The 24,318-nt window shown below is 41.8% G+C and overlaps 1 protein-coding gene across 1 annotated transcript; it reads left to right on the plus strand.

The window, feature by feature from the left end:
* The first annotated feature begins 78 nt into the window (after positions 1-78).
* SNRNP40 (small nuclear ribonucleoprotein U5 subunit 40) lies at positions 79-21,035 on the plus strand. The gene is made up of 10 exons (XM_053398484.1): positions 79-245; positions 2,406-2,535; positions 4,336-4,429; positions 12,165-12,330; positions 13,162-13,284; positions 13,882-14,002; positions 15,909-15,991; positions 16,425-16,486; positions 19,629-19,732; positions 20,591-21,035. The coding sequence occupies exons 1-10, from the start codon at positions 99-101 to the stop codon at positions 20,638-20,640; spliced, it is 1,080 nt and encodes a 359-aa protein (XP_053254459.1). The 5' UTR covers positions 79-98; the 3' UTR covers positions 20,641-21,035.
* The last annotated feature ends 3,283 nt before the right edge of the window (positions 21,036-24,318 follow it).

Below are 24,318 nucleotides of genomic sequence, written 5' to 3' on the forward strand. Positions count from 1 at the left end.
AATCGGAGCGGGGAGGCGTCGGTTTCCCCTCAGTTTGACGCGCCTCTGAGGCCTTGAGGGGACTCGAGACCGTTTTCGACGAAGTCGTGGGAGACACGATGATCGACCCGCAGAAACGGAAAGCGCCCGGCCCGGATATGGCTCTGGTAGCGGCGGCGTCCGGGGCTAAGAAGCCCCGCCACGAGCTTATCTTGGGGCCGGGGCCTGGCGCTGGGCAGCCGCCCCCGGGCGCCTTGTTGCAGGCGGTGAGTTCCCTGAGGAGCGGAGGCCGCGCGCCCAACCTCTCTCTTTTAATATGCATTATTACATCGCCATTATAGCGAGTGAGGCTTTAAAGCGGCGGCGGGGAACCCCGAGGCCGCTTAAATGCTGCGGGAGTACAACTCCCAGCAACCCTTGGCAGCGTAGCCCACGGTTAGGGATGACGGGAGATGCGGTGCAACCCCTGGACTGCCTCGCGATTCCCTGCCCGTTTGTTTGTTGCGTTTATATCGCGTTTTTTCCCTTCAGCACTCTAACCACTACGCAACCCAGAAGTAGTCCAGGTGCACATGGTATATAGTTCACATTTCTCAACCTGGGGGTCGCCAGGTGTGCTTGGACTACAAGTCCCATAATCCCTAGCTAGAGGGACCAGTGGTCCAGGAATGATGGTAGTTGTGGTCCAGCAACGTCTGGCGGTGTTATAGTCCCAACACTGAAAGGCTGTTACAATCCAACATACCAACGGCTGCACCGCACTAGTCTCAGAAACACTGTGTGTGTGTGTGTGCATAGAGAGAGGGAGAACTAATGGGGGAGTCTTGAGGGGCTAGCATTCTGAAAAGAGGAGAAGACTAAGCAGTGGAGGTAGTTGTTAAAGGGAAAGGTCCATTCTGTTACATGAACCTACATCGTTTTGAATGAGTGGTGAAAATAGCTTTTCATTGCCATCCTTGTGGTCCCCTAGCTGTGCTTAGTGTTTAGAGTAACAGATATAGAAGCTGTCTTACGCTGAGTCTAGAGTCAGACCATGGGTTCCTCTAGCTCAGTATTTTAATAGCACATATGGCTGCAAGGATGACCATTGAGCACCCAGTGACTATAATTAGTTTGCATTAGTTACTGATTTTTTATTTCACCTGGGTGATCAGTTGGACCAGCTTTCCCCAAGTCACTCCTGGGTTTTTTTAATTAAACATTTTTATTGGTGTTTTGGACATTCTAACAAATATATAACTGCTACGAAAAAGGAGCAATGCAGAAGCAAGCACCAGGTGGCTGGAATGGTAAACAGGATGTGGGTGTTATTGGATTATACCGTGGGAACCAGGAACAGTTTGTAAAGTGCTCTGAGAGCCGGATGTTACCTCAGAGCAGCACATGACCCTGTACTGGAAGTACATGGGTGGAGTTTATTCTCTCTCTGCAGTGGGAATCAAAGTGTACAGACATGTTTCTCTGTACTGCTGAAAGACAGGAATAAAGACATGTAGATATATTTCTGTCTGCCTCTTTCCCCCTCCCTGGGGGAGGAGTGGTGTGTTCTTTTCACGTTTGAAAAGGATCGCCGAAGAGACCTCCCTTGATCTTGCCGGCAGACGCTGGCAGGGGAGGTAAACATAAGGATTCAAGCCGGGCACCTGGAGGGTGGCCAAATTCCTAAGAGCTGGAGGTGTCAGGATGTACATTAACATAAATAATTATTATTACTCAGTACAAGATATCCAAATGGAGAGCCTGTAATGTCCCAACACAAAACTTGTATTATCAATCACAAAGAGGCATTCCAGAGAAGAATGTAGTGCAAGCAATACTGTTCAGGATAGCCATGTCTTCAAAGATGCTTTATCTTTAAGGGCAGTTTTATTTATATATTGAATAAATGACCACCATGTTATATAAAATTTATTCAGTTTTTTCTGTTCTTTTCATAATTTATAAGTTATTTTCTCAGTGGTAGCCAGTTGCCAGTCATTTTTATACCATAAATCCAGGGATAATCCTTGCAAGGCCCTCCAGGTGTTACACTACAATTCCCTTCAGCCCCAACTAGCATGCTCAGTGGTTAGCATTGAAGAGTGCTATAGTCATCTGAACGGAACAAGGTTAGGGTATTTTACTGCACTTGTTGAAGCTGTAAGTGGTTTGTGTTAAATTGTCATGTTTTTGGGCTGGTGGAAGTGCTTGCCTTTGCCACAAGACATTAGATCAGGGATGAAGAGCCAGTCGCCTTCCAGATGATGTCGGACTATAATTCTTATCATCCCTGATCATTGGCCATGTTGTCTAAGGCTGTTAGGGTCCAACATCTTGTGTGCTACAGGTTCCTCATCACTGGTTTATGAGTAATAGTCTTCTTTTCAGCATTCGGATGCAGACTCTCTTATAGCTTGTTGAGTATTCTGCATTTTTTCATATTTCAGGGCCCCCCAAGATGTTCATCTCTCCAGGCACCTATAATGTTGCTTTCAGGGCATGAAGGAGAAGTATACTGTTGTAAGTTTCATCCTAATGGAGCCACCTTAGCATCAGCTGGATTCGACAGGTTGATATGTAAGTCTACGTTATGAACTTCTAAATACAATTTGTTTGCTTAAAATTAATTGGGTTAGTTGTGTGTGTGTGCTTTTTTTTAAGAAAAAGCATACAGCATATTAAATTAACTAAGCACACATAACAGTAAATCAACCAAAGTGTGCTAATTTAATTAATTAAAAGTAAACTTATATATGACTAATACCAAAGTTTTAATGGTGTATGTGCTGGATCACCAGCATGGTGCTTGTGAGTGCAATGGAGTCCCACACTTCACTCTCCTCATATTTGCATTGAACGAAACCTTCTATTGTAGCCAATAGTCTTACCCATGCCTAATTGCAACTAGGGAGAAGTGATATTGGGATCATGACTGGGAAGGTCAGGGTCAATCCTTCTCCCCCAGCTGTGACACCCTTCCCCCAAATTGCTGCTTGATAAATAGGTTTTAGAAAAAGCTTTCAATTGGCTCCATGATAGTGGTGGTGTATGGCTGTTCTTAGTTGGTGGAGCAATTTGTCTGGTTAATTCTGATAACAAATAAGACTGCAGCATGCTAGCTAGTTATGTGACCCCCAAGCATGGGGGGAAGTGGGAGTTATTGTTTTGTTTTGTTTTTATTATGTATTTTGTGTTTTTATCTTGTGTTTTTATGCTGTGAACCGTCTTGAGATCTATGAATGAAGGGCAGTATGCAGATTTAAATAATAATAATAATAATAATAATAATAATAATAATAATAATAATAATAAAATAGTGGTGGGGAATCTTCCTGGAGATTGCAGCTGGGGATGGAAGGTTAACTCTTGCCTCCCCAGCTGGACTCGCCAGGAAGTCTACACACCCTTCACTAATTAGGGCATTTTAAAGTCTAATTGCTGGCTGGGGGGGGGGAGTGATGACACATGTGTGTGTGGTTGTCTGCTGTGCATGGTGCCAATGACAGTTTTTTTGATGCCCACAGGAAATAAAGGTTGATGACTCTGGCTGAGTAGAAGTCGCCACAATGGGCATCTTAAGAGATATTATCCGCTAGAAAAGCCATCCATAGTTTTATAAGGAAAAGTAATTAATTATAGATGCTTTAATGAAAGGTCCGAAATCAGTTACAGGTTGCAACCCTAGTTTAAATTAATATTAACAATACTGGACCCAGTTTACATGTTATGCTAAACAATGGTTTGCCATGGTTGCTCAAACAGCCCCTGGTTTGTTTCTCCTCTAATTCTAGTGGGAGCAACAATCACAATCCCTACCTCAGTTAATTTGAACCAGGAATCCTGGGAAGTGAAACAAACCATGATGTTCACATAGGATGCAACAGTAAGCCAGATGAGAGCATCTGTTCTTTTCATCTGTTACTCAGTAGGATGGTAGCCTTTTTAAAAACACATCGGCCACATTGTACTAGCTTGCTAGTATCTAGCAAGGTTTACTTGTGAACTCAAAAGTACACACATAGTGTGAAGATCAACATTTTAAATTGAAAAGAATCTGATCTTACATTCATGATGAACCACAGACATTTTGGTGTGCCTACATACTGCAATATAGTTTCTTTGAAGTGATTGTGAATGTTTTCTCTCACTGCCTTTGTTAGGTATAGAAGAGTTTTCCCCAGGTAAAAATTGATACTCTTTTCTTAAAAACACCCACCACCCACCATCTGTTTCTGGAAGTTATACCTACTTGAAGGCTTCCATTGCTGCTTACAAAGCATTAGATCTGAAAAGTGCATCTGATTCATTAAGAGGATTTATCACTTGGAAATGCCAACATGACTTCAGTATTTAATCTTGATCTTGCATTGATTCTAGTGTTATGGAACGTGTATGGGGACTGTGATAATTATGCCACTCTGAAAGGACATAGCGGAGCAGTTATGGAACTACATTATAACACTGATGGCAGGTTAGTACATATATAATTCTTGTTGTGGATATTTTTATCTGCTGTTTAATTGATTAGCAATGACTTTTTGTCATTTGGAGTATATTGCTGAAGCTTGGGTACTTATATTTTGCTGCTTGTTGGTTCTAGTCACTTGGTGATTTTCTTTTTAATATGTCAAAATATTTCAGAACAAATTCTGAAAGCATGTGCATGAAATGAACTTCCTGTGGGTTATATCCAGCTAAGTTCTATTTGGAGGAGGTTCACTGAAATTAATGAACCTTATTTAGTCATGTGTGTTAACTTCAGTGGGTCTACTGTGAGTAGGATGGGCACTGAATACAACCCTATGATTTGAGGGGGGGGGGAATTGGATAGGAATGCCGGCAGGTAATCACCGTCACATTGCAGCCATTTAGTCCATTCCATTATTCCCTGCTGCTTTTCCTGATTTCTGCCAAACAGATCCTGGAGCAAAATGCCAGTAGTAGTAAAAGCCTTTGGGGACTGGAGTGGCGCATGGCTGCCTGGCAGAACAATGTTATTCATGATGGCGATTCACTTACATCTAGGGATTTGTACAATATTTTGTAACTTACATACCACCTATTTTTATAGTTACTGATTTTTGTCTATTTGTTTTTGTAAGCAGCTCTGAGAGCATTTTTAGCTAAAGAGCAACATTAAAAATGTTTCAATTAAACAAAGATTCTGCGGTAGTTGTATATAGTGAAACCTCAGTTTTCGAGTGTCTCGGAAGCCAAATGTTTCGGAATGCCAAAAACCTGGAAGGAAATGCTTCTGTTTTCAAACGTGCCTCGGAAGTCGAATGGCTTCCACTGCTTGCTTTTCAATTTTCTCAATTGGACTGAGGCTTCTGTAGTGAGTTATTGGTTTTCAGACGTTTCGGAACTCAAACGGTCTTCTGGAATGGATTACATTCGCGAACTGAGGTTTTTTTTCCGTGCATAATTTTTATTAATTTGTAAAAATCAAAATACAAATCAAATTATATCAATACTCTTGTTTTTTACAGAGAAAATAAAAAGGACTTCCTTCTGCCATTCCACGAATCGTCCATAATAACAAAAAAATAAATAAATCCGCATTCCTTTGTATGTAGTGCCATAAGTCACTCTCATTCTTCCTTTTTCCATAGGCATTACCCTTTGCTTCTACAGAGCACCTTTGAAACCCACTAGTGTTATCTGTTCATCAGTTAAGCTTTTCAGATATTCCGTAAAACTTTCCCAATCTTTGACAAACCTCTGATCTTTTTTATATCTAACTTTTCCTGACATCCTGTCCATCTCCACATAATCTAGTAGTTTGGCTCTCCATTCCTCTATAGTCGGCAAACTCTCTTGTTTCCAGTTTTTGGCTATCAACACCCTTGCTGCCGTTATAGCATATTGGAACAGTTTGCAGTCCTTCTTTTTTATCTCCTTTCCTACCAAACCTAGTAAGAACGCCTCTGGTCTTTTAGCAAAAGTATATCTTAACATTTTCTTTATTTCATTGTGTATGCTTTCCCAGAACTCTTTGACCTTTTGGCATTCCCACCACATGTGGTAGAAAGTCCCTTCCCTTTCTTTGCACTTCCAACATTTGTTGCAAGATCCGTACATTCTGGCTAATTTTACCGGGGTCAGATACCAGCGGTAGAACATTTTCATTAAGTTCTCTTTTAGTGACACACAGGCCGTGAAATTGAGGTGATGTTTCCAAAGTTTTTCCCACTCTTCAAAATAAATGTTACGGCCAAAATCTTTAGCCCAGTGTGTCATTACCGCCTTAACCTCCTCGTCACCTAAATTCCAATCTAATAGTTGTTTATACATTTTGGATAGAGTTTTTATGTTATTCTCCAAAATCTCAGATTGGAATCTGGACTTTTTGTCAGCATATCCTTTGCCTTTAACGTCTTTCTTAAACATATCGTTTATCTGATGATAATGTAGCCAGTCATATACTTGGGATTTGACCTGCTCAAACGGCCTCATTTTCCACTTTCCTTCCGCCTTCATTAGGAGTTGTTCGTAAGTTGCCCAATTGGCTCTCATGTTGGTCTTTTTAACCGACATAACCTCTAATGGAGACAGCCATTGGGGTGTTTTGGGTTCTAACACATCCTTATATCTTTCCCAAACCTCTATCAGGGGACCTCTAAATATATGATTCCCGAATCCCTTATGTCCTTTCTTCCTCCCATGCCACAGATAGGCATGCCACCCTGATCTATTGTCGTGGCCCTCTAGGTCTAACACTTCCGTATCTTCCAGTTTTATCCATGTTTTGACCCAGCATAAACAGGATGCCTCGTAATATAATTTTAGGTCTGGGAGAGCGAAGCCTCCCCTCTCTTTTATATCCGTTAATAATTTAAATTTTACTCTCGGCTTCCTCCCCTGCCAGATGTATCTAGAAATTTCTTTGTGCCAGGTTTTAAATATCTTTATATCTTTAATGATCGGGATATTTTGAAAAAGAAATAGGATTCTTGGCAGTACCGACATTTTAATTGTAGCTATTCTTCCCCAGAATAGCAATTTGAGCCGACCCCACGTTTCTATATCCTTCTTGACCCCTTTCCATACAGTTTCATAGTTGTTTTTAAATAAGTCTATATTTTTTGGTGTTATCCATACCCCTAAATATTTCAGCTTTTTTGTCACTTCTATTTCTGCTTCTCTTTGTAATTCCTCCAATTTGTCTAATTGCATATTCTTAGCTATTATTTTTGTTTTCCTTTTGTTTAATTTGAAGCCCGCTACTTCCCCAAATTGGTCAAATTCTCTAAGTACCTCTTTTATTGAATCCAGTGGGTCTTCCATTGTTACAACCAGATCGTCTGCGAAGACTTTAGTTTTGTGTTCGTGATGGCCGACCCTGATTCCTTTTATTCCTTTATTATCTCTGATGGAGTTTAGTAGTACTTCTAATATCGTTATAAATAGCAGTGGGGACAGTGGGCATCCCTGTCTTGTTCCTTTAGTTACTGTTATTTCTTCTGTCTCCACATTGTTTATCAACAGTTTTGCCCTTTGTTCCGTGTAGATTGCTTTTATCCCGTTGTAAAATTCAGTACCTACTTCCATGTGTTCCAGTTGTCTCAGCAAAAATTCCCAGTTTACGTTGTCAAACGCCTTCTCAGCGTCCACGAATAACAATATGCCTTGTTTGTCGCATCTTTCTGTTAAATATTCTATTATATTAATAATGTTTCTTATATTATCTTTCATTTGCCTACCCGGCAGAAAGCCGGCTTGGTCTCTGTGGATATTTTTTACTAAGATGGCCTTGTATCTTCTTGCAAGGACTCCCGCGAAGATCTTATAATCTATATTTAATAGGGAAATAGGTCTGTAATTTTTAATTTGTTCTAAATCTGAATCTTGTTTTGGGATTAATGTAATCAGCGCCTCCTTCCACGTCTCCGGTATTTCTCTTTCATTAAGAATGTTGTTCATTACTTCTTGTAGTGGAGTCAGTAGAACCGGTGCCATTTCTTTATAATATCTACTACTAAACCCATCTGGGCCTGGGGCTTTCCCGTTTTTTAAATCTGTTATTATTGCTTTGATTTCCTCTATCTCAATTGGGGCATTTAATTTCTCTTTATCTGCTGGGGGGATCTTATTGATGTTCTTAATCGTTAAATATCTCTCTATTTTTCTGGTCCTATTCTTTCCAGTATTTCTAAAGAGCTCTCCATAGAAATCCAAAAAAGCTCTCCTTATTTCCTTAGGTTTGTTTATCTCTTCTCCTTCCACCACTATCCTGTTTATCGTATTCTGTTCCTTCCTTTTTTTCAGTTGCCAGGATAGTAGCTTTCCCGTTTTGTTGGCATGTTCGAAACTCCTCTGTCTCAGTCTTTTGATTTTCCATTCTATCTCTCTATTTACCAGCATTGTGTATTGTGATTGTAAAATTTTTATGTTCTCTTTTATTTTCTTATTTTTTGGGTTTTGAGTTAATTTCTGCTCATTCTCTGCTAGTTGTTGTATAATTTCTTTTTTCCCTTTTTCTCTCTTTTTATTCTTGATTGCGCTCTGCTGGATAAAAAAACCCCGCATCACCGCCTTACCCGCGTCCCACACCACCTTCAATTTTGTGTTGTTGTCTAAATTGTCCTCAAAATATTCTTTTAATCTGGTTTGGGCTTTTTCTACTACCTCTTGGTCGTCCAATAAGTAATCTTTAAGTTTCCATCTATTTGATCTGCTTTCCTGCCCTCTTAGTTCCATAATTAATGGATTGTGGTCTGAAATTGTTCTAACCTGAATCTCCACCCGTACCGCTCTAGTAGTTATCTCTTTCGAAATCCACATCTGATCCAATCTTGATGATGAATCATTGGGTTCCGAGTGGTAGGTATATTGTTTTTCCATGGGATGATTGAATCTCCAAATGTCTACCAAATTGCAATTTTGGATAAGGGAAAAAAACGCTCTAGGTAACTTCCCTTCTCTACCCTTTGTGTCCCTCAATCTGTCCATTTCTAACGACGTCACTCCGTTCATGTCTCCCAATAGTATAATTTTCTCATCGGCATAGTCATACAACTTTTCTTCCAATCTCCCATAGAACTCTGACTTGTTATCATTGGGAGCATATATTCCCACTATTATTATCTTTTCTCCCTGCCAATTTATTTTTACTGCTATTATCCTTCCTTCCTCGTCTTTAAATAACTGTTTCGCTTCAATTTGTTTTTTTATATAAATCACCACCCCCCTTTTTTTCTTCTGGTCTGAGGATACAAACTCGTTCCCCAATCTTTGATTAATCAGAATCCTTTTGTGCTTTCTCGCAATATGTGTCTCTTGGAGACAGATAACATCCAGACTTTCCTTCTTCAAGATATGTTCAATTCGATTCCTCTTTCCCCTGTCATTCATCCCATTAACATTCCAACTGTATACCTTTAACACCATTGTGATTTAATTTGTAGGGAGAAAAAAGAAAAGTGAACAGCTATAATTTCCTTTTGACCTTCCTCTTACGCTTCCTCCCCCGTCCCTCCCCCCTCTCCCTCCTCCCCCCCCGAACTTCCCGTCTCCCCCTCCAGAACTCCTTCCGATCCTATTCCCCCGTCTTTACCCTTTTCCTTTTGTGGTTTAAGTTCTTTGTATTTCCTTAAGAATTTATCTGTTTCTCCTGGATTTGTCAATTTTTGTCTCTTGCTCCTATATGTAAAGGAGATGCCTTCAGGAAACTCCCATTTGAACACAATGTTATTTCTTTTAAGTATCTGTACCAATTCTTTGTAGGAATCTCTACGTTTTAAAAGCCTGACAGGAATGTCTTTAAAAATTGTTATGTTGTTTCCTTCAATGTTTAACCTTTTCTCTCTGTTTTTAGAGAGAATTCTGTTTCTTATTTCCCTGTCTTTGAATATTATCAGGCAGTCTCCTACAAATTTTTTGTTCCCTGGAGGCTTAGTTTTTAGTCTGAAAGCCGATTGCACTGCCCTTTCTACCTCTTCTGGTGATGTTTCCAACCAAAGGGCTAATTCTGTTATTAATTTCTCTTTTATGTTTTCTCCCTGAACTTCAGGTATACCTCTCATCCTAAGGTTAGCCTCCCTCTGTCTGAGTTCATTCAAAGCAATCCAATCTTTCATATCCTCTTGGCTCTTGTTCAAATCCAGTATCTCAGCTTTAATTTTCTCCTCCTCACGTCTTACTTCCTTTAGTTCTGCTCTGGTCTTTTTCATCCCTTCCTCCACTGACTGTGTCCTCCTGAATACCTCTTTGAGTTGACTCTTTAGTTCATTAACTGTTTCGTCTAACTTCTTATCTACCTCCCCAATTCTGTGCTCTACTTGTTCTAGCTTACATTCTACATTTTTCTCACTCTCCCTTATCTCCGCAAACATTCTTAATATCTCTGCCCTAAACTCCCCTTCCTGCTTTGATCCCTTTCTGTCCACTGGTGTTCCCCCTTCTGGTCTTTTCCCTGTGTTTGACATTCTTTGTTTTATCAGATATTAACTACACCCAACAGTATAATTATAACACTTCTGACCGGGTTTCAATTTCCTATTTAACCTGGTCCCCTGTTTTAACAGTCTTTTCTAACAGTCTTTCGGTTGCACAGTAGTCTATTAATTCCTTTTTTACCGTATTGTGACTTTGGGGTATCAGGGAAGGTCCTGTAGTTTTAAAGTTCAGGAGTTTGAAAAAACTTATGTCCGCAAAGTGATGTGTGCTTTCAAGCAGCACCAAAGTTCAGGGGTTTGAGAGCTCTTATATCCTCAGAGTGATGTGTGCTTTCAAACAGCACCGTATAGTCTTGTAGAGGTTATATTGGGAAAGTTTGTTCTCCAGATAGTGGATGGAAGGTCCAAACCATCAGAGTCTCCCAGAAAATTCACTCAGAGTCTCCATTCCATTTTTCCTGGAGTTGGGGAAAAGGGAAGAAAGGAAAGAAAGGAGAGAAAAGAAAGAAAGGGAGGCGGGGGGGGAAGGGGGGGTACAGAGATACTGGGGAAGAGGTAACCAAAAAGTAAAAAGTAAGGTCAGGATAGAAATAGAAGTTCCCAAGCGTTATAAACACTTTATCCGCTAGATGGCGCTCTCTGTCGCTGAAGGCAGGCTTTCGAAGTAAATTAACCAAAGAGTCCGTCAACACCCGGTAATAGTTGTTTCCCAAATGCTGAGCAAGTAGCAAAAAGTTCAGAACAGAGATGTGCCCAGCTCTTCACTATAGTACCAAGAGAAAGACAAGAGCACAGCCACCAAGTTTTAAATCAGGTTAGACCTGTTGTGGAGTTGTAAATTAGTCCCTGATACGTTTTATTCTCCTTAATGGCGCCGCCAGCGCTTCTCTTCCACTTTTCTCTTCCGCGGTGGGGATGGCGTTTCCGGCGCCCTTCGTTTTAATAGATGGTTCTAATTTAATAACTTCGTCCTCTGTTCCCTGTTGAGTCACCCCTTTTTCTAAAGGGGGTCGAATAATTTTTAGCGTAAAGTCCTTCAGGGAAACGAAGTAATCACCGGTGGTAGCTCAATACACTTGCCTTGCTCTGCAGTTTCTCTCTGCGTAGCCACCGATCCCTGGTAACGGCAGAACCTCTAGAATTCCCTTCTTTCTCACTCCAGGTTTTTTTTTTTTTCCGAAATAGTTTAACCTTCACGTTTTAACCACCCCCGGGTTTCTTGTTCACTGAAACGGTGCGCTAATCACCAGCGGGGTCTGGGCTGTCCGTTGCTCGGGGGGAGGAAATGGCTGCCGAGGACCTGCTGCTCTCCTCGCTGTTCTCCTCGCCTTACAAAGGTTACCTGACAGCGGGGTGAGCCGCGCTCGGTCTCTGCTGGCTCCCTGTACCTCCGGACACCCTCCGGATGTGTTTCTGGGGTGCTCTCGCCCTCTAGCACCCCCTTTTCCCCCTGTTTATCGGACTGGGTTCGCGCTCCTGGCCGAATCCCTTCCCGCACCGGAGACGCGCGCCGCCGGAAGTCCGCGAACTGAGGTTCCATTGTACTGCATATTTGGAAACCCTTTGGGATAACTGGATTTTGTCACTAAGCAGTGACCAAAAGAGTATGTTTGCCTTCCCTCTTCCCCTGCATCAGAAGGCTGGCATTCTGGGCAAAATGCTTGACAGCTAGTAGTAGGTGTCTTTTGCTTTTTGCGGTCACTTCTAACTGTCCTTTACCTAAGGGCCATTTTTTTGAATGTTGAATACCTTTTAATACATGTGAAATGCTGCTTTTCAGCACTTCATCAGCATTGCATTTTCTCCTAGCATGCTATTCTCTGCCTCCACCGATAAAACTGTAGCAGTGTGGGATAGTGAGACAGGAGAGAGGGTGAAAAGACTCAAAGGTCACACATCATTTGTGAACTCCTGTTACCCAGCAAGACGTGGACCTCAGCTGGTCTGTACAGGCAGTGATGACGGGACAGTAAAGGTTAGTATGGATAATTGTCGTCTTGCAATGTAAATAGTAAATACTAGTATGAGTTTATGTGATCAATAAGCAGTTTTCTTTTTAGGTGCTGCTTGCTGAGTATAGAGTTCTGTTAAAGAGGTACATTCTTTTTGGATATGGAGTTGTTATTTTCTTTCCACCAATATCAACATGTCAAATGTGAACCTGGCTCCAGCTTCTGTGAAAACCTACACTTGTAGACCTTTCATTCTGAAGATACTCATTCTTAACGTGAGCATGATAACTTAATCGCACCAATCTATGCTCTAGAAACCTCAAGTCTGGACTATTATAATGTGCTTTATGTGGGCCTTCTCTTGGAGACTGTTCAGAAGCTGCAACTGGTGCACAGACCAAGGTGCTGGTGGGCACGACTGACAGAACACAAGTTCTTAAACAGCTGTACAGTTGCCATTGTGCTTCTGAGCCCAATTCTAGGTGCCGCCATTTACAAAGCCCTAAAAGACTTGGCTCCCAAATATATGAAGGACCACCTCCTCCTATGTAGACTTTTTTAAAGATCTGCAGAGAAGGCCCTGCTCTCAGTTTTGACACTATGTGAAGTTCATGGGGCAGCAGTGTGTGAGAGAGTCTTTTCTGTGTAGACTCCCAGTCTGTTGAATGCCATCCCCTCCCAGGGACAGCTGCCCTTGTCAGTAAGTACTTTTTAATGTTGAATCAGGGTGCACCTTTTGTGCACAGGACTTCAGGATTACGAGACTTTTCATGGCTTAGTTGTATTGAGCTATTTTTGGACCCTGTGGTGAAGGGTGGGTTATGAATGTCTATCTTGTTTGCTTTCGCTTCCAGTTATGGGACATCAGGAAAAAAGCTGCTGTTCAAACATTTCAAAATACCTATCAGGTGTTAGCAGTGACCTTCAATGATACCAGTGATCAGATAATATCTGGAGGCATAGACAATGATATCAAGGTAAGCTGTTTGTTGAACTGAACCTTCCTTAGATTCCATATTTGTAACTTGGACAAAGGGCATATCTACACTTGAAAAATAAACTAGTTTCAAACGAGTTTTAATTTTTGCATTGCTCCAGACCCTTCTCTCTCTTTGGAACACTTAGCCACCTCCAGAAGGAGGAAGTAAGAAACAGAACAACAGTGGTAGCTTCTAGTTCTCTCAGGTGGTGGGAGTAAGGTTCTACTGTGAAGACGAATAGGCAGTCCCAGCTTTCCCTGTGCCAGGAAGATGGCACACAGTGAGACCTAAAAGGCCTTGTATCAGAAACAGGAGACCCATTTGTTATGGGCTATCCCTTCCCTTTAAAAGGGCAATTGGTCAACAGATGCTGGGATTTCTGTCTTTCAAGACCTGGCATAGTATTTTGTCTTACAAGGACACTGGAAGTCTAAGAGACTATATCACAAATAAATAAATCTCCATGCATTTGTTTGGGCTCTGCTCATTTTGCAACTTCACTTGAAAGCTTCAACAGCCCTATATAGAGCTAACTACTTTAAAGACCTCTAGGTATATGTGACACACCATATATCTGCTCATATATCCTTAAAGGTATGGGACCTTCGTCAGAACAAGCTAACTTACACAATGAGAGGACATGCTGATTCTGTCACAGGTCTCAGTCTGAGTTCAGAAGGCTCTTACTTGCTTTCCAATGCCATGGACAATACAGGTAACTGTTTCTGTTGGAAAATAGCATTAAGGAACATGTAACCAAGCATACTACTCCTAGTCTTTACTAGTTTGCGGCCAGTATGTCAGAACTTGGAAATGTCTCCTAAAATGCACCAAGACTTTGGGTAGTTGCCAAAACTGTAAGTGAAGTGTGATGCAATTTATTATTGCCAGAAGCCTGCTTTTTGTCCCATTAGAGCTGCCAGGGCACACTGCTACAATGATAGAAGAAGCCACAATTGGCAGATTCTCTTGTCAAAATGCAGACTTGACACTGTCTTCCTTTAACTGTCATCTCTGGACAAGCTTCTGTAGGACTTTTGTTTCTCTCCCGCATTCATCATAGCATATCATTTTCCTGATCTTAACTTGGGGTTGGAGAACCTGCAGCCCTTCAGATGCTGTCATCATGGTCAATGGTCAGAAGTTGTGAGAGTTTAAACACCTGGAGGTTCTGTACCTCTCCATTAAGCACCACAGGGGTTTTTTTAGTTGCTTCTCTGATTAACAAATTCTTTGATGATCCATCTCTACTACTTTTTTCCTCAATCCACCTACCATTCCTTCATGTCCTCCTTTCTTGGTCCATCCTTCAGATTCCTTGTCTCTGGCTTGCCTGACCCTTAGGTTCCCTACACCCTGGCACAACATCCTCAGCCCAACTCTGTGAAATGACAATCTCAGTCAAATTGAAGTTTCCCCCCTTCCCTCACGATAAGCTAGAATGCAAAAATGTTCCCTCTGTTCCCTGCGCAGCTGAATGTTCCCTGCCACTACACCAGTTCAGTCAATCAACATTGAAGGCTTCTCTGTGTGTGTGAAGTTGTGTGTGTGAAGTTGTAGTCATGTCACCATCTAGAGACTGCTTGTCAGTGGCTGAAACCATGCCCTAGCTAGCTATACCTGAATTCTGTCTGCAGTTGTGGTTGCTGCCATCTCAAAAAGGTTGTTACAGGTCTGGGAAAGTTGGGTGGGGGGGGGGAGTAACCCAAAATGATTGAGTGGTTGGGGCACCTTCCCTGTGAAAATTGGCTGGAATTTTTGAGGCTGTGTAGCTTTTAGATGGGAGTGTATAATGAAAGCAGCTTCTCTTGATCTCACCATGCTAGAACTTGGGCTTCCCCAATGGAAGTGATGGCCAGTAAATTCTGGACAAATGAAATTTTTATTCACATGATGCATAAGTAAAGTATGGAATTCACTGCCCCAGGATGTGGTAACCACCACTGACTTTAGATGGCTTTAAATAGAATTTAGACAAATTTTGGGGTGGGTGAATACTACCAAGAGGACACGGGTGGTGCTGTGGGTTAAACCACAGAGCCTAGGGCTTGCCGATCAGCAGGTCAGCGGTTCGAATCCCCGTAACGGGGTGAGCTCCCGTTGCTCGGCCCCTGCTCCTGGCAGTTTGAAAGCATGAAGTGCAAGTAGATAAATAGGTACCACTCTGGCGGGAAGGTAAACAGCGTTTCCGTGCGCTGCTCTGGTTCGCCAGAAGCGGCTTAGTCGTGCTGGCCACATGACGCGGAAGCTGTACGCCGGCTCCCTTGGCCAATAAAGCGAGATGAGCGCCACAACCCCAGAGTTGTCCACAACTGGACCTAATGGTCAGGGGTCCCTTTACCTAAATACTACCAACGGCTATATGGACCCTGCATGTTCAAAAACATCGTGCTGCTGTGTGCTTGTTGTCCTCCTTCCCTGTTTTTGCCCTTCCCAGAGGCATCTGTCTAGCTAGTGTGGGAAACAAAATACTGAACTAGATGGCTCTCTGGTCAGATCGAGCAGATCAGTTCTTATGTCTTTAAACCTATCAGCTTACTTACCATCAAATCTGCAATATTGTGGGATAATACTCAACTTGTTACTACGGTTCTAAACTGCTTGTATGGGCTCTGTTCTAGTTCGTATCTGGGATGTTCGGCCCTTTGCCCCTAAAGAGAGATGTGTAAAGATCCTCCAAGGGAATGTACATAATTTTGAGAAGGTGAGTTCTGTTCTGGCTGAAATGCTCCTTGTTTATGGATGGCAGCTAAGAATTAATTCATAAGTAAATGGCTTTTAAAATTTCAGATTGCCACAAACCTCTTAACAAGGTCTGTGCTCAAGATTAATGTGTGAGAAGAAATTCCAATTAAAGCCGCTGCAACAAGATTTTTTTTAACCCCCAAGTGCAGCTGTAATGGCCTATAAATTTTAGTATCTTGACATTCACAATCTATTTCACATAAGATAACAAGATACTCTGTATTTCTGGCAATAAAGTACAATATATATCTGCAGACTAAGCTTCCAAAGGCAAGCCATTATTACTGCAGTGGTGTTAATGTCTTAAAGCCTTGGCAAGTTTTTATTTCAAAAAGAATCAGGGAAATGAAGGTATGCCTGGAATTGTGCTACTAAATTTTCTTGTTCTTTAGAATCTCCTGCGATGCTCCTGGTCACCAGATGGAAGTAAAATAGCTGCTGGATCTGCAGACAGGTAAAGCCCTCTATTTTTATCTGAAAACCAGTGCTCTAGGTACCAAGCTGCATGGGACTTTAACACTCACACTCTCCATTGTGCTTGGAGACAGACTGGTATCGCCTTATAGGTGTATTGCAGTAGCACGTTACTACTTGAAAGGAATGTAATCTGTTCTTTAGCCTGGGATAGCTCAGTTGGTAGAACATGAGACTCTTAATCTTGTGTGCTCAAGCCCCATGTTGGGCAAAAGATTCCTACATTGCAGGGGGTTGAACTAACTCAGTCTCGTGGTCCTTTCCAACTCTATGACACTGTGGTCTAGGTTGTGAGAAGAACATAAAGTCACGGAAAGCAACATTCTAAACCCTAGAAGGTATCTGGTTGGACTCAGTGTGTTCCATGTAGAATAATTAGTGGGTATTTGACTGGGAGTGTGTGCGTGTTTGAAGGGGGCTTCTCTGCTTCATCAGTTTGAAAACACGGTTCTAGAGACCTGCTCAACACTAAGTTTTGATTGGCTAAGTAACCTAGATATCTAATCAAACTGTTCTTCTGAGACTTGTTCATCTCTAGGAAAGAAAGCTTAATAGCAGAATCTCTTCTATTAGTCATAATGAACTGGGGGGGGGGCATGAAAGGGGTGAAAAGTACTTGGCTTTAACACTCTAGTCCCGTAAGAGAGCAGCATCCCAGTTCAAGCAGTGCTCTCTTGAAAATATATGCGGTGTATGTTCTTTTGATGTACATTGCGACATTTCCTAACTCAAGGACACCTTGGCCTGCTCAGTCCAGCCAGTTGCTTTGCGATCATGCTTTCCTTCCCCACCTCCTGTGCAAATGTTGGTGCCAGAGCAAGTGAGACAGCTTTCTAAATATAGTACATTAACTGCTGGTTAACTTATTTCAGTCCATGTTGATGGATTGGTGATGAGCAGTGGCTTATGTATCTGGTGATCTTGTAAAGGGGAAAGAAGGGGGGTGTATCCGGAAGGTAGTAATTATGGTAGGAGGGGTATGCTGCTCTTTTGTGTTGCTTACAATATGTTGCTGAGGGCACCCTTACGACTTAATAAAGGGTATGAATTCCAGCTACAAACAGGACAGGTCTCCGTCTTGTTTTCTGGTGAAAGTCAGAACTACTGAAAAACTGGTCTTTCAGCATCACTAATATTCAGCATGTATCATAATGCAATTTATAGTAAAATCCTTGAATTTTGAGCATTAGTTCCTGTCTTATGGGGTGTTACAAAATTTCTTTCCATGTTTTGTGATATGCTTAAAAGCTGGGCTTTTCTTTGGAGACTCACTGATGGCACTAAGCAAGCGCATTAAATACTTCTGTGTTCCTTTGCAATGTGCATCAAAGTTGACACAACCAAAGCAAGATGAGAGGGAACAGTGCAGTCACATTGGAAAATACTTAATGGATTTGATGAATCAGACCATAACAAGGTCATAATTCAGTTCAGAATGGCAACTTCTTAAAGTTGGGGGCACTGAATTTTAGAAACTTTCGGTTATCAGGCTTTCTGCAGCATAAGTCTCTCATCTCCAGTCCCCCGTACTGCAAGGTTCAAATGATGAAAGAACTGAAAGGCAGTGAAACATTTTTGAGGCAGTAGCTATTTAACCAGTCTTTAATACCCAATAGCTTTGAGAGCTTAACTGGCAGAAGTCACAGAAGGAATCTGAGTACAGGGTGTTAGGATTAGCACTGAAGAGTCAACTTGTTAAAACTTGCGTCTTGAGCCTCCTGTGCATATCAACATAAGGTTTCTGAAGGAGTAGCTGTGTTCATCTGCTGCAGCAAAAACAAACAAGTCTCATGACATCTGTATTTCTAGGTCAAATAGCAGCCAGTGCATAGCTACTTGGAAGTAACCCCCTCTGGGTTCAATGTATCTTGCTTCTAACTACCTGTGCATAGGATTGTGGCCAAAGTCCTTACCTAGGACTGCTCAGCCTTCACCTTAATGAGCCATTTAAGTTTGGTTCATATGTCACTCACAGAGTAGTATTCCTCACTTCTTGTCACTTGAAAAGCCCATTATTGTCTTCCACAGTACCTATATTCTGTTTGAAATTGCTCACCGCTTTTGGAGAAGACCTATTCTCATTTGATTACACTCAAACCATATCTTACAGCATACTTGGATGGGAAACAAAAATATTCCACATCATGAGCGTTTTGTTTCCATTGCCAGAATGTAATAGAAAATATAATGCATCATATTTATTGTGCAAAGATCCGAGGGGCAGATTTTCATAAAGCATTATTATCAAATTACTGGAATTTTTCAGATGCTCAGAAAAACACCTTGTGACTAGAGATGCTTTTGTAAGTTACAGGGCAGCATTGTTTGCTAAAGCAGCAGATGATCAGAAATGAAGCTCTGAAAGATTTGACATTGCATTTTAGTGAACTTTTGTGAACTGTAAATTGCAACTTTCCATTGCAAATGAAAAGACGTGTTTGCCTATAGTCTTAAGGTTCGAGGCTGTCAAATGCAGCAGCACAAAGTTTTTGTGGAAGATTAAGTACTGAAGACAAATAATGAAGCTGAATGCACACCAGTTAAAAATAAGTTACAGGCTTACTGTATACAGACAGACTTCAGATATTAGAAATAAGCAGTGTTACTTTATCCACAGTACTGAGTCAGACAGTGATGCAATATTAGTTTTTTACAGAAATATATATCCCATGATATCACTCAAGCAAGCTGGTTTTTCAAATTATGCAGTAGTTTTGCTTCATGAGTCATGAAATGAGTAACAGTCTTCAGCTTGTAGATCATTAAGTGAATACATCTGTTCACCTGAACGTGCAATGCTACATTCAGACTCAGTGACTTGCATCTCCAAATTCAAGATATCTATCAATTAGCTAGGTTTTCTTTTACTAACTTAAAACCAGCAGCAGGTGGTGTCAAACTAAGGTCATGCAGGCAACAGGTTTTCTTTCTACAGTAATATGACAGGCTGATACCAGATCCAGGTACAGCAAAAGGGCTTCCTGGGTAGTCTCTAGTAAACACAGTCGCTCATAGCTATAAGAGATCTTGAAATATTGAGTAACTGGGTCAAAACAGAGTTGCTCTTTTATTTTTAGTTCATTCCATTGGGAGGCTCTTACTCATGTTTCTTCTCATTACAGGTTTGTTTATGTGTGGGATACGACCTCCAGAAGAATTCTCTACAAGCTGCCAGGCCATGCTGGTTCAATAAATGAAGTGGCTTTTCATCCAGAGGAGCCAATTAGTAAGTTCTCTTTGAATTGCCAGGAAGCCTGGAAGTGGGTGCTTTTAATTAAGGAACATGACTTCTGTGAATTCATGATCGTAAAGAGAATCTGTTAGCCAGCACAGAGAGTCTCTTTCTTTCCCTCCCTGCCCTGTTCTTTTGGGTTGTCTTGGTATAGTAATTCTACAAAACACGAACAGAAATATAACATACTTGGGGGGGGGGGGAATTTAGTTGAACTCCAATAGGTTGGATCTGTCCTCTCCAGAGAACTTTCAGCCCCTCAACGGGGTGACATAAATTTTAAGGTGGGAGCAGGCAAACATCAAGCTGGAAGAGATCTACTTTTTCTTTCTCATGCTTGACCTCAGAATTTGTTACTGGTGCCATAATAGTGCTGTGTGGCCCTTCAAATGTTGTTGGGCTGCAACTCCAATTATTCCTGACCATTGTCCATGCTGCCTGGGGCCAATGGGAGTTTGAGCTCAACAGCGCAAGGAGGGCAACAGACTTCTCATCCCTTCTCTGTTTCGTTGATGAAAGATTCTTGAGAGGCTGCACCCTCTTGTGGCTACTTTCTAGTATTGACAGTTTCTAGCGTTCTGTTTTGCAGAGGAAGTCATAACATTGCTACTGTTAGAGAAAACACATTAGAATTATTAATGTAGCTGCCTGAGCTTTAGTAGGAGATGAAAGACGCAAACTCTGCATTTTAGAAAAATTAGGCCATTCTGGTCGGAGCACACACGTTGAGGCATGCATGTGAGAGTCAATTTAGTTATCAAGCGATACTGGAAATACAAGAGGGGTGGAATAAGATGGTAAAAACTGATCCTTCACATTTTCTTCAAATGTGTTTGTATTTCTTCCCATCAGTACTTTCTGCATCTAGTGACAAAAGGCTGTATATGGGGGAGATCCAGTGAGGAAGAGAGCCAGCACCGTTGTCATCTTGGATGTGTGGAACTGGATTGCTTCTGGCCAAGTTAGATCTTTCTGCACAAAGTCTTGGAAGATGAAGAGAGTTTAGAAAATGCCGTTTCATGTACAGAGTTAAATATTAACCACCTGTGTTTTAGAGGATCCCTCCTTGAATTCTTGACCATGTTATGCAGAATATTGAAAAGGCTTCTGGTTTCGAAACATTAAGATTTTTGAGATGGACATACAGATTTCTTATTTTTCCCTGCACAATGTGCTTTCGGCTTATTATTGAAATCATTTGACACTTGTAAAATGTGGAACGTTTAATATTTCATGTCTCCCTCCAGGTTTGCTTGTCATTTTTATACAGAAAATAAATAGAATACTTTGCAAAAACTGTGTGTCGATGGAATTTATTGCTATGTATACTTTTTGCCATTATTCAGCAGTGTTTAAGCTACATAGAAGCGGGGCGGAGGGCAGGGGGGAGAGAACATTACACAAAGGGCAAAAAAGAAAAGAAAATGGACAACTAAATAAGCAATAGTGTAAAATTTAATCTCACAGGTGGCAATAATGCCCCACAGATTATATTCTACTTTCTTTTAATAATGTTCCACTATTGTACTGGGATAATGGTGAAATAATAATAATAATAATAATAATAATAATAATAATAATAATAATAATAATATAATTATTATTTATACCCCGCCCATCTGGCTGGGCTTCTCCAGCCGCTTCCAGAATTGTTTTCCAGAAAGTATTGTTTCAGCACATACCTTCTTTGTGGATCCTCACAGGGTGTCATTCAGCGAATCTGTTCTAGTTGGCAAAATGATAGTCTGTTTCTTCCATTGTTTTTAAGGGTAGGAAACGTCTTTACAAATTCTCAAGGGTTTCTGGAAAGCACAGAATTTGCTATTCCTATGAGAGAATAAATATGTATATAAATGTGTGGTTGGTAGTGTGGCAAAGCAGAAAAGCAGCCGTTTTGCCAATTTGCTGCCAAAATCACAAACAGAAAAGAAGAGGCTCAGGTTAATGGAGGCTAAAGTGTTCGAAAACATCTGTGTAATTGGGTGTAAGAACTCTTCAGTGTATTAAAATGAGAATTGTTCATCCCAACAGCTTGTGGGTGACAACGGAGAAATCTGGCTTAGTCTATACTTGATTGTGGCTTACAAACCATCTCTATATTGAGGGTGGGATGGAAGCTGGCTTTTTATGAATTCATATACATCCCAGGACCCAAGCTTCTAAGATTTGCAGGTTGATTCTTATTGGGATAAAACTGGGGGTCAATGAGACTAATGTTTCTGAAAGATCTTCACTAACCCAAAACTGGATGTTCTCATCTTTTCAGTATAGTGTGCACCGAATCACCTGGCATGGCTCACTCAGTAATAGAAGTAGTGTTGTGTCTGTAAATTAAAGATCTCCCACCGCTTTCATTGTCTGAGTCACTTTCTCAGGCACCTACCATCTAGTTTTTTGTACAGGGAGCAAACAGATGTAAAGCAGAAGTTGCAACCTGTTGAGCTGCAGGAGAAGAGGGCAGGGCAGGGCTAGCCAATGTACCTGCCAGGTACTGAACTGCAACTCCCACCAGCCCCTGCCAGAATGGCCAATGGGAAGGCATGATGGGAGTTGTAGTCCCGCAGCAAATGGAAGTCACCACTTTGGCTATCCCTCATGTAGAGGATGAGCATATATGGATTATACTGTTTTCCATAGGGTGCAGCTGCCTTATCCCCCAATCCTCCAGTGATCTTCCAAAACGGATGAGATAAATGTTTTCATTTTGGCACTGTTGTGTTGTAAGTGGTTCTAGAATTGCTATTGCCCTTATAAATTGAAATACCTATTGCACAGAATAAGAGCTTGCCACTTTGAACTCCTTTTGATCTAATCCAGCGAGGGATTCCTTTAAGTCAGCAGCCTTCAAACTAAGCTTTAAGGCAAAGCATGCATCTGGGGGACTGATATCTTCATATTCATTACACACCTTTAGGCACCAGGCAAAAATGTTCCTTTTTAACCAGGCCTTTGCTTGATTTGATTGACATGCTGTGCCTTTTAAAAAAACATTGGGGGTGGTGTTATTGGGGGTTTTTTATTTTCATTATATATTTTGCGGCTTTAAATTTTGATTTTGTTCTGTGAACCGCCCTGAGACCTATATAGGGTGGTTGGTTGGTAAATAATAAATAAAATAAAATAAAATAAAATGTATTATTATTTTGTATAGTGATAGTGTTGCTGTTGTGACCCACCTTAGAGCAATCTGTGACTAGGTCTTGGCCCACTAGTCAAAGATCAGTGTCTTAAGTCAACGTGTCCTCTGTCACTTCGTCTCCTGTGGTCACCTTTCCCCAGAGCAGGTTATTTGTGAATGGTTGGTAGCTGTCACAAACCATTGGGTCCTCGGTGGCCTTTGGGGGTGTCTGTACTACTGCCTCATTAAAGACAGTAGGAACTTTGTGTATAGACACATTAACCACACCCTGGACCCTCCTGTTCATCCCCTGCTAAATAGATTTAAATAGCCATGTGGGACAGGGATTGAGGAGACAGGTAGTTTGAGCATTACTGCAGACACCTTGCCCGCTGAAACTGATCACACAAAACAAGCTAAAGCTATAGTGGCTGCCTCGCTAGGAGCTGCCTTAGCCATATAGCATCAAGGCTGTTTTGAAAATGGGCAGCTTTACCTATAAAGTGCTATGCGAACAGGTCACAACAGGATTTAGAGGGGTCCAATGGTGTGTCCTACAGGAACAGTAAGCCCTGAACCACCCTGAAGAGTTACCCTAGATGGGTACTTGAGGGTGCAATAGAAGCAGTAAAGTGCTGCCTTTGCTGTCCTCGCTACCACATGGTAGATGCAATTATGCGCTCTAGCCAGTGTTCGATCAGTCTCAAGAATGAGATTTATGCCACCTGCGCTCTTGTCATCATCCAGCCTGTTTCTTTGCCTGCAAGTCCCCAGAGTACCAGAGTGTTTCACGACAGCAGGGAGGGCACTGGGAAAAAATTGTGTCTATAGCCCATCGTGCCGCACCGGTCCACAGTGAGACAAAGGTCTCTGCAAGATCACCAGCTCCCTCCGCCGGAAAAGAATGAATATTTGCATCACGGTTTTATGACCGCCACCAAAGCTATATCCTATCTTTCCCCTCTAAGAAGCATCCTAAGGGAAATGAGGGGTGTGGATTATAAGGAGAGATCTTGTTTGTTGATCAGTGATGACTGACATGTGCACTGAAGATGCCCCATGCAGCTCGAGACTAATAAGGGAAAAGGCTGGGAATCTGATTGATGTTAATTAGAGATGACAGTGTCACCCAGATATGCCGAAGCTTTCTGGCTGCATAGAAGATTTTCATGTCAGTAAGCAATACTGGTAACAAAGGAGAGCAGAGGTCGCTTGGAGCGCATTTGCGTGTGGCTACACCAATCTGCACTTGGATTTTGGCAGCTGCGCCGTTGGGACTGCACAACAGAGGCAGTGGCCTAATTCTCACAGAGGCGATGACTCTGGGCTGGGCCACTTCAGGGTGCAGCTAGCTGAAAATCAAGGAAGGCCAGGACTGGCTCACCCATGACGCAACTGCCTCGGGTGGCAGGATCCACAGGGGCAAAAGATCTGGTCTCCAAGGAGTGCTGATGCCGCCGCC

The sequence above is a fragment of the Podarcis raffonei genome, chromosome 8, assembly GCF_027172205.1.
Source record: "Podarcis raffonei isolate rPodRaf1 chromosome 8, rPodRaf1.pri, whole genome shotgun sequence".
NCBI lineage: Eukaryota > Metazoa > Chordata > Lepidosauria > Squamata > Lacertidae > Podarcis > Podarcis raffonei.